This window comes from Plectropomus leopardus, chromosome 21, assembly GCF_026936395.1.
Source record: "Plectropomus leopardus strain MGB_pleo_1.0 chromosome 21, ASM2693639v1, whole genome shotgun sequence".
Lineage (NCBI taxonomy): Eukaryota > Metazoa > Chordata > Actinopteri > Perciformes > Serranidae > Plectropomus > Plectropomus leopardus.
The window spans coordinates 14354161-14365518 of record NC_142196.1 but is presented as its reverse complement, the minus strand read 5'-3'; the positions used below and the strand labels follow the sequence as shown (position 1 = coordinate 14365518).

At 40.5% G+C, this 11358-nt stretch overlaps 1 protein-coding gene across 1 annotated transcript; it reads left to right on the top strand.

The window, feature by feature from the left end:
- The first annotated feature begins 4323 nt into the window (after nt 1–4323).
- Nucleotides 4324–10509, top strand: LOC121960565 (uncharacterized). Its single transcript, XM_042510340.2, has 6 exons — nt 4324–4607; nt 6321–6368; nt 8400–8510; nt 8827–8943; nt 9207–9287; nt 9371–10509. Exons 1-6 carry the CDS (start codon nt 4485–4487, stop codon nt 9419–9421), a joined length of 531 nt encoding a protein of 176 aa, XP_042366274.2. The 5' UTR covers nt 4324–4484; the 3' UTR covers nt 9422–10509.
- The last annotated feature ends 849 nt before the right edge of the window (nt 10510–11358 follow it).

Here is an 11358-nt window from a genome sequence, read left to right as displayed (position 1 = left end):
AACAAATATGTTGTTAGCTAACTTAAAGCTAAACATACAGCCAGTACACTGGTAATTTTGTGCTACTGGGCAAATTCCTTCAAAGGATGCAAGACAAAAATTCACTTTCAGTCTAAGCACACCTTTTAAAGAATAGCTTGACAGTTTGGGAAATACACTTATTTGCTTTCTTGCAGATGGTCAGATGAGCAGATTAGTACAACTCTCACGTGTTTTTATCATGCAAAGAGAACTGATACATTGGTGAAGGCGTGGTCTCATTCACTCCTATAAAGGTTACTCAGTGGCACAAGATACAAAAAAAAAAAAAAATGATTTGAGAGTATAAAATGACCCAGCTCTACAGCATCATGGGGCCCATACAGCAAGCACACTAAAATTTCCTTTAAACCCACCTCCCAACTGCTTGGTCTCGTGTACATCAATGTGAACGTTAAATTCTGATCAAGTTAAAACATTTTGGACATAATGATAGGAAGTTGATGTACCTGAAAAAATCTTTTAATTTACAGATGTCTCCTTCACAATTTAAGTCTTAAAAAAGTCTTTTTGAGCCTCATGGTATCATGTGATGGACCCAGACGTTGTAATTCAGTTTGGCCACCATATAAAATTAGCTTCAAAGTGTGGTGTTGTATCTCAGGGCTTGCTTTTCATTCAATATCAAGCATTTAATTACCTTGGTTTATCAAAAAAGTCTAGCGTGTGGCATCTAGTGTTGAGGTTTCAAATTGCAACCAACTGAAACATCTTCTGTTTGCCAAACATGTAGGAAAATGTGGGTGATGCAAAACCATGTAAAGCCCTATCTAGAGCCAGTGTTTTGTTTGTCTTTTCCAGGTAGAAATAACACGGCGGACTAAGTGGTAGAGGACCTGTTTGATATGTATATAACGACTCGTTCTAAGGTAACGAAAACACAGTGATTCTGATTTTACACCAATGAAAACATAGTTCTGAATATTATATTCCATTTCTGCCAATGTATCCTCTAAATCCAACATATTGGACCTTGACATTTGAATGTAACAATGATCTTTAGCTTAAGATAACTGCCTCCTGGCTGTGGCTGCAGAAAAATACATCACACAATTCCTTAAACAGCTAAGCTTTTAAAAGCACCGACTAACCCAGTTCAGCCAAACAAATAATTTAACTCACCCCTAGTCCCACTTTTTTTAAAGTTTCCATAATTATCACTCTGTGCAGAAATAATGCTTATGAAAAATTGTTCACAGTGAAGTCTGTGGATTATACAAGGTAACAGGGACTATGTGTCTTGAAAGTAATGATCCTGTTGAACTTTGAAAATGTTTTTCAGCACCACTAACATCTCTGTAGTATTTGGGCGGAGGCGTTATTTTCAGACATCTCAAAATCCGGGCTAAACACCCTAGACTATTTGCATGAACAGATAACATCAGAGTTAAGCGAGAAAAAGTTTCTCTGTAATTTGGGTGAACCAACCCTTTAACAAACGGGGCCATAAGAGAGTCGATGTTTCAATTACATAATCCAAAATATCCATTATTTCATGAGTCATGTTTCCTAATCCAGATGTTGCGTTTTAAGTCACATTTCCTGTTTTCTCTCATCTGTCATCCCCCCCTGCCAAACAGATTTGTCGCCTACCCTCACAGGCAGACAGACACATTTCTACAAGTATTTATGTGTCACAAATTACCTGTCTTCTCGACTTTGGTCAGAGCAGACAGTGTAGCCAACAGTGAAAAAAAGGTGTTTTTTTCTCACAAGGTCAACAGCTGCTAGCCATAGAGCATCATCCTCAGACATGGTGACAGCAGCTCAAACTATGGCTGCTGGTGAATGACACTCCCCCATGGGGAGGCAGAGGAAGGCGAGTGGTTCTGCATAGCAATTTTTTACAGTGACCTCCTGTAGATACATTAAAAAACTTTAAACTTGAAAGTGTAGAGTGAATAACAGGGATTTGGAGTATGAAATAACTCCCTTGCTGTGATTACTGTCTCTTTACACAGCCATATTGTGGTTGGTGAGAGGTTATTGCAAACTTGTAACCTTGGTAACATGATTTGGATGTCCTACAAGACGTCATCGACTTCATCGTTTTCTCAATTTAAAAACATTTATGGCTGCTGTTCTTCTTCTTTGAGTTAGCTGCTTAACACTATCAGCTAATTTTTTAAACCCTCCCACTGGTTCCACCCATAATCCCATCCTGCCAGCTGTTCTTTTTACAGGGTCCACTCCATTTCAGTGTGCCAGTACACGGCTGAGCACATAATGGCAAGTGCTGGAAAGGCTGTTAAAATGGAGTGTATTCTGTCAGCCAGCGGCAGCAACCATGTAATTGTCAGCTGACAAAACAAACGTGAGTCTACGGCGTAAACGCCATGTAGCTTTCCTAGTTGACAAATAACAGTCTACATGGACAGTAGAGCTCATAATAGGATTTTATCTAAACCTAGATGACATTAAGCAGTTCTCTGTTTTAACAAATCTATCAATCTTCCGTGATTTGTTTGTGTTTGTATGGGCCATGTGGTCATGGTGACGTATATGCCCCTCTCGTGCTTCTATTGCTTCTATCCGTATTTTCCGGCTACAATACACAGTGTTTTGGTGCTGTTAGTATCTCACCTGCTGGCTCTAAGGCAAGACAAGTCTGTCCCCCATTCCGCAATCATGCCTTTTATACAGAATGACAAGGCATCATAACGATAAATATTCCTACCTTAAACAGGCTGTGTAAAAAGGGCTTTTGTTTTGGAGAGGAGGATAACACTATGGATAATTTAACTCCTGGAAAGAATCTCCTGAATGTCTAGATCTGAAGTTATCTGAGAAAAAACGTGAGTACACATTAACAGGTGCTGGGCTAAGGGCTCGTCTGCCAAACATTTAAGGAAAAATGGCTTTATTCAGTGTTTTTAGTGGTTTTATTCACCTTGTCTGTTTGTTTTGGAGAGGAAGAGACCTCTGGATAATTCAGTTCCCAGCAAAAACCTCCTTAACAACAAACACTGGAGGAATTCTAACTGGGAGAAGTTTCAGCTGGTTGCAATCTGCAATCCTCACCACTAGATGCAACTAAATCCCACTAAATCTTACACACTGCTCATTTAAGTCCATTTCGGACTGACTGCTGTCTAGCCAGTGGTCTCGCTGAACCTTTGGGGAAAAGTGTGCAACAACAGTTCTGACACAGCATTGAACATATCTCAGGGAAAAAAAGAGGGAGATTGTGAGCTGGGGATGAAGATGAATAACCACCCATCATTCTCCCCACTCAAACTGTGACTCAGCAGGAAATTGTCAGAGACATTACAAATGCTTTCACAATCTCTTCAAGTTTGTTGAGTGAGAGGCAACATCTCTATCACCAATACCCGGGAGGTCAGGGAAGTGGTATATGGGCTTGCCTTGGACAGGAAATGAAACTTTTTTAATTTGCTCAATTTTCACAGCAGTGCATGTTTTCAATCCTAGCGGGAGACGATACTCTGTGACCCAGAGCCTGAGGCTTGAAGACATTAGAGCAGATTCTCTCTCGCTCCCACTCACTCTTTCCATCCTGTAACACACCTTCAGACAGGGTGCCTATTCAACATGCCCCATCAGGAGATGCATTCTTTATGGTGAGCTGATTTAAAGGCCATATAAACTCCCACAGAGGTACATTTATTCCCGCAACATGCATTCCAACTAATATAAAACACACTGTACAATTTAAAGTTTGAAGTTTCTGTCTTTGTTTTTCAATTTATTCTATCCCAAGTGATCATGAGTATTTTCCTTAATAGTCCTATAATGATTTTTATCCACATCTGACAATCCTTTGCCAGTGTTCAGTCAACAGAAGTCTGCAAGCTGAAAGATGGATTGACAGTGTTGATAGCTGTATATTCCACTGAGAAGTCTACTGAGGAATAATTACTGTAATTCTAAAAGGCTTACTGAAGTGTTTGGATCAGTGCAGAACTGAATAAACAGCTGCTGTACATGTACGTTTTTGAAAGCACAAGGAAAGAGATTCATCCATGCTGAGCCAGGAGACTAATTCCCTGCATAATGCAGCATTTCTTCAAGACATTACAGGAACCAAACCACCAATTTTTCATTTGTTATGTACAGAAGTTTGACAACACAAGTTTCCTCTCTCTCTCCGCTCTCTCTCTTGAATTGACACACACACACACACACACACACACACTTTGGCAGGAGCTACAATGCAGGCATAAGTGGAAAATGTCCTCCTCTTTTAGTAGTGGGGTGGGGGGGGGGGCAATTTTTTAAAGGGGAGGCCCCTCTAGATGTCTGACATGTTTCTGCAGGACCGCAGGCCACTGGCTGGCGTGGAGCACAGGCTTGTGGTGTGCTGTTTGTCTGCGTGAAGCTGGCATGGCCTCCCATTCCCCTGCATCTGTTCCCCATTAGCAGAGCCGAGAGTATAAAGCAGGGAGCTGACAGGGGCTGGGAACACTCGAGTTTCTGCCTGGATCATGGGGTTTACTATCTGGCTGTGCGTGCTCTGCCTGCAGGCGAGCCTGCTGTCACACGCCCTCGACTGCTCAGGAGCTGCACAGGGAGAGCTGTGTGTCAGCGGACAGACCGCAGACGGACAGGTAAGAGACGCACTTCTAATGGATGTGATAGTTAGGGGAGGACAGTGGTAAGCAAAGGTGTTCATTATTTATCAGTCATCATCTGTGCTGTTGTGACACTACGCAGGTAAGTGGAGTCTGTTTGAGACTATTTAAATGTTGTTTGTTGCAGCAAACTACATAATAATTATCTCTTTTCTCAAATGAACGTGAAAAGAATCTGAATTATCAGCATTTTTCTCCGGCAAAGAGGCTACAGTGCTCTTTATGTAATGCAAACTGGCAGTGAAACGTGGAGCAGCATCTCTAACATTAGGTTAAGTCAGTTTGATTTTAATTTGAGGCGAATAGTATGTCTAAATTTGTGGAAATATGTGAATTTACAAATATAATTTAGGCATTTCTGTCTATTTTGTACAAAATGAAAAATCTTTAACTTGTCTGCATTTTTAGCCAACATTTCCTCCATGTGATTGGCATAGATGTATTCAGGGGAATCATTTAGGATGCATCAAACAAACAGGAGAGGAATAATGATCTTTAAGAGTTTGTACTTTCAGTTTAGAGTCAAATAAGCTTATTGATTTAGTTTTTGCGCAGACACAGTGCGGTCAGTGTTTATACAGTTTGGTTCGGAGGAAGCCAGTAACTCTGCTGGAATGTAAGTACACTGTGACTCCTTCCAAAGAGCCTGCTGTGACGATAATAGTGGTCAAGTGTGTGTCAGGATGGCAGTAGACGTGTACAGTCTAACCCTGACCTGTGGAGACATATAATTTTTTTTTCTAACAGAAACAAACTCTCATTGTAATGGTTTTTACAGCCACCACACCAAAAATATACCCCTCCGTGGAACAAACTCTTTCAGCTCCCTTTTTGGCTTTTCATGTGGCCGGCGGCTGTTATACTTTAAACTTGAGGTTAGCATTTTTCTGTGGACAGTCCTCGTGTTCTGTCCAAAGTAATCACCCCTCATCTGGACAACGGATTCGACAGCTGCGAGGAGGAGTGAGGACGGTTTTCACCCACACATGAAAGAGTTTTCATTGGGGATTCTGTCTCATCTGAGGGAATTTGTGCCACATATGTGCCGTTTTCTGCAGCAGTTGTTTGTATTGTAATTACAGCATGCACAATTTTAAGCTTCACATGTGGTGGGGACTAACTAATAACCGATGCAGCGTCTCTTCAGAGGCTACATTTGGTTTAGTTTACTTCAGTTTCCCACCAGGGTCACTTGTGTTTATAACGGAACACATTAAATGAGTAATTTATGGGAGTCGTCAACCCAAAAAAGGAGAGAGCCAGATGGATTGTGGCAGGTTTTAATGGAGCCTAAATTTTGCTTAATATCCCAAACACACACAAACAAAAAAAACCCCAGACAGAAATTCTGCCATGTTAGATGATTTGGTTTCTGAAGACTTGTTTTGTCAAGTAATAACATACATTTTCACATTTTGTAAGACGGAACAATGTGTCCTTCTTTGTCTGAGTCAGCTGACTTTCATTTTCATTCACTGAAACTATAAGTTCACCACTATCAATGACCTGATTACTACATTGTTACATATTCCTAAATTGCTGACAATGCTCAGGCCAGCTTTTCAGTCTTTAGTCTTTAGTTTTTAATGTACTATGTAGCCTATGAAATGAATGTGCTGAAATATTCTGCAGTGTAAGAATCAACAGCATCAGTGCTGACTCTTGACCCTCTCCTCTCCCTCTTCTCAGTATGATGATCAGAAGCAGCAGAGGGCGCTACCCTTAACTGAAGAATTGGTATGTGCCAACACTTACTCCTTTACTACTTACTCAAGGTTATCATTGCTTCAGTCTGAGTTCTTCAGTGCTGATGTGAGAGGACTCAAGTTAACATCAGTTTTACTGTTGGGCAGTCTGGTGCATGGTCATAGGAAGAACACAGCAGAAATAAGATAAGGGAAAAGACATCATGCTACTTGAAAGATAAGGAAGAAACAAACGACAGAGGGGAATTTCACAGTGTGTAAAAGGGAGGCTGCTTGTGATAGGATGTTGAGTTCATTCTTTCTCATATTAAAAAACCCAGATACTTTAATCCATGCAAACTGTGTAATTAGATAACTATATCCAGCCGGCCACCAATGTCTTTTGATATTTGTATATGATTAAATTTAGGTTGTGATGTCGAGTGAACAAAATTCAATGTCAGGACCACGTCTAATGCCAACGTCAACTGATGTAGAATACTGACGACAGATGACATTCATATTTTGTTGGTTTTAAATTGTGTTGCTAAGTTACCAAAATCTATCCTCCAAATGTCTCATGCCAATGTGATCTTGACGTAGAACACTAACATTTATTCATAAGGTATGGAGAAAAAAAAACAAAGTTTGCAAAACATCAAAAAAAATAAATCCACACATTGTGAATTTTCAAATTCTTGTTAGACATTTAAAATATTGAAAACATGATTTTCATTGTAGTCCAACGTCTTTCTGGCGTCATATTGCCGAAAGCAAATGGTAATGTCATGTGATAGGCAAACGTATACTCATACTGCAGTTCGTATGATATCTTACGAAAATGCACACAGATTTGTTTGATGGTAATCTAACGAATTAGCGCCTCACAAATGACAATATGTACTCAACACAGAGTTACGTAGGTTAGGGTTATTCAACTAGTAGGTAACTGTGGTTAAGTTTAGGAAACAAAATACAACTGGGTCCATTTGAGGTTTAGGCAAGTAAAGTAACATAGGTTTAAGTCTAAGAAAAGAAACATGGTGATGACATACATTAAAATGACTAAAGTTCACTTGGTTTTGCATAGTTCTGAGCAACGGTCTTGTGGGGAAAGTCCTGTGTTTCATGACACATTTGCCACCACCCCAACCTGACTCATTAGGCGGACCACTTCCTTCTTTTCTCCCATCAGCGCATTGGCAGCCTTCCGTAATAAGTGGGTAATACAGGAATTACTGGGTTATGATTACGTGGGATATATACGAATTTTGGTGGATTACTTTTTGTAGGTATACATACAAACAGTGCATGAGAACAGCCTGAATTGTGACAAAGCTATCTGAAGGTCAACAGAAGCAAAACAAGTTACCGAGGTCCTTTACACGCACTAGCAATGACCGGCAAGGACATATCAAATGCCACAGTGCATTTTCAAATACTCCACAAAGCTCATTCCATAATGAAAACTAAAACAATCATCCAAATGTAGGTCAAAAGCAATCACTGTAAGCACTTTAAATGGCAACGCAAATGATTGCGAGGCAAATATTTTGCAGCTCGTGTATTTGTTTTCAACAGAATGGAAAAAGAGAAAAGGGTAGAAAGTTATTATTCAGTGCTGGAAACAATCTTTTTATTTCCACACTTATATAACTTGGAGCGGGGAAATGAGCGTCGATGAAGTCTAGGCCCTGCGGTACCGTTATAAATTTACCACAAAGTCCTAATTGGCAAGCTGAAACCTGTTGTTTTTCAAAGTGACAGTCCATTTATTAGGAAAACGAGGGGATCAATAGAAGTGCTACATTTATGCGCAGATCAATGAGAAATGCAGGAAATGGTGGAGACACTGACAATAATAATTATGCGGTTTCTTCCCATTAATGCTGGAGTTTGAGTGCCACTAAAAAAGGGCACTGAATGTGACAAGGACAAAATGAGAGGGACAAACAAAACAGTGCTCTACTCAGTATCCACCTCACATAAGTCTAGATGCCTTTTCCCCACACAGAGAGACAGGCAGGAGTTGTTGTTTCCCTCTGTGGTTATGGATGTGGTTCTGACTGTGTCACCCTTGTAGGTTATGTTCAGACGTAAGAGACAGTTGGAGCGGAGGGGTCCCACCCAGCTGAACCACTCCAGCGTGCCTGGGGCCGTCTCCGTCAAAGGCTTCCCTAACACTCTCATCCAGGTAAACCACTTCTTGTTAGTCACGCAAGAGTCAGACTGAGCAAGAGCAAAATGCGTGGGAAGGTGGGGACGGGTTTACAGCAGCGGCTGCCGCTGCCAAAGGTCCAGAGAAGTTTTAGTCATACTGAATCATCTGTATGTGCTGAAAACCACAGCAATGATCCACAGAAACCGCATTTGTTCGAAATGATAAAAAGTACCATATAAGAGCATCTACACAGGCTGGGGACTATGTGTTTTCTGAATTCAATTTAGTGGACTCAAAGAGAGCATGAATGTATCAATGTACACTAATCTCCGTGTCTGTGGTGTCTCAGACTGATAGGTCCAGGCGGCACTTGGTTCAAGCTGCGAGCAAGAAAAAGAACAAGCGTAAATCCCGCGTCGGCTCCTTCTCCCTCCTTAGCAACGACAAGAAAGCCACCCCCCTACAGGTGAGTCTCCATGGCAACCCCCGAGTGGAGGAACAGCTGGGGCAAAGAGGCCGGATGTGCAAGCAGAGTTATAAGGCCACCTTACTTGGCTTTATGGATCACTTTGGTGCACTCATCTGTTTAATCTGTTGGCTTGGCAAATGGCTTTGATTTCATTCAGACAACGTCCTTTCAGTTTTGGGCTGGAATAATCTCTTTAAGTATAGTGAAAGAAGTTTGTGTCATCACAGAAAATCAACACAAAACATCACTTTCACTTTCAGGTGACTAGAGCAAGAAGGCAGTTGAAGAACGAGCCACCCAGGAAGGGGAATTCAAATCGTTCTGGGGCTTTCTCTGTCCTGGTGAGTCATCATATTGTGTTTATGCACAAATTTACTGCATATATTACTGCAGATATTTACATGATGTGTTCTGTGCTCTCCAGGGAGATCCACAGAATGATGGACAGAACAACAGACCCGAAAGAAGCATATAGAAGACAAGTGCTGCAGAATAAAATGTCGAGGGGTATGCACAGTGCGATTGTGTTCGAATCTTCCCCAAGGACACATAAACACAAACTGAAGATTTGTGTGAAAATCTCAAAATTTGAAAGAAGAACTTCTGTTTTATTTGATTTGAGTCATTTTAATGTGTGTCCACCACTTACTTACTGTTTCAACTGTAAGATCACTTACTTTCAAGGGATACTTTAGATTTTTTAAGTGGGGTTGTATGGGGGACTTATCTATAGTCAGTGTATTTCACTCAGGAGATGTAAGTCAGCACACCCCCAGTTTGGAGAAGGAGGCTTGTGTCCAACACAGAAGCTAAGTAATGTACGAATGTGGATGGGGTCAGCAAAAAATAGTATTTTAGCCACCTTTAAAAAAGTCTACCCTAAAAAATAATTTAATATGAGTTTAAGTGTACGCTTTATTTGGAGTTTTTTCACTGCTCAACCTTATTGTCAGGCACTAATTTTTTACTGGAAAATGAAGCCATGTTATCACTGTCTTCAAAGCCAGACTTGAAAAAAAAAAAAAAAAGAAAACTGTGATCTCACATTACTGCACTGCACTGATCTACCACTGCCTCAAACTGTTCTTTTTTGTCTTATTATGTGATTTTGGCATTTAAAAGAGTTTAACCAAAATGACACAATAACACAAACTAATAAGTGATTGAAGCAGCGGTAAAGCAGCAGCTCTCGTGGTCAGTCAACTAAAATTACTGCTTCTGTATCAGACTCCAGCCTGCTTCTCCAAACTGGGGGCATGCTGAATTACATCTCCTGAAAGAAATGCACTGACTATGAGCAAGCACTCCATACAACCCCACCTCAAAATCATCCAAATTATCCCTTTAGTCAGCACGTATGGATACTTTATATATACTATTTTAAGTTTTTAATATATTCCTGCATGTTATAAAATCACCAAAGATCCCATATTAATGTTATAGTTTGCCATTTTGTTTTAACCTATTTAATCACAGATTCCTTATAAAGATTGGGGGGTATATTTTTGCAGAAATATTTCTTGTGTTGTTGTATCAGATTTCAATAAAAGTTTAGTAGAGACATATGGTGTACGAGTCTTTAAACATTAAGCACTTTATGCTCCACTGGAGCCTCCTCTATAAAATTGGATAATAGTTTTACATTCATATAACAGTAGCAGCTCAGTCTTTCCCTCACCCTTTCCCAGAATGACACGTTACATTTGCCACTCAAGGGTCTGCGAAACTGCCTATGACTGATTCATAAAATTGAGTATCATGGGGTTGAAACACCACTAAGTCCCCAATTACGGATGGCAAGTGTTACATGTATAGTGCATGGTTGGCAAAGATGGCAGCAGGATAAACGAGCAGGAACCTCTTTTCTATAAAAGGTCCTAATCCATTTACATTACAGCAGCCAAGGGCAAATAGCCTGTGAGAGTGTGTGTGTGTGTGTGTGTGTGTGTGTGTGTGTGTGTGTGTGTGTGTGTGTGTGTGAGGGAGAGAGAAAAAAAATCTAAATGTAGTCCAGACCATCTGTTTCAGGAGTCAAACTTCGCCTATTTAAATATCTTGTGTCATTTTTAATTCATTTGGCCAGGAATGGAAACGCAGTACAGTCTGGACCAGAAGATTTGTTTGAGTGTTTCTGCAGGACACTGACGTAAATGTGTGCCCAAAATCTCATCTTAGTGGGTTGCTCTGCATCTGGGTCTCTACCTATTTACAGATTAAAAAAATCACCTGTGTCACAACTTCGAAAAAAAAAAAAAACAGTGCTGTACTGTGATGATTGCATGCTGGGTTAAAAATAAAAGCAGCAAAAATGATACCGAAAATTGCACTTGGGCCCACCCAAACTGATTGCTACCAGGAAACCCAGAGCATGAGGCAATGTGATGAGGAAAAAAGCCTGTGTTAAAGTGTAAG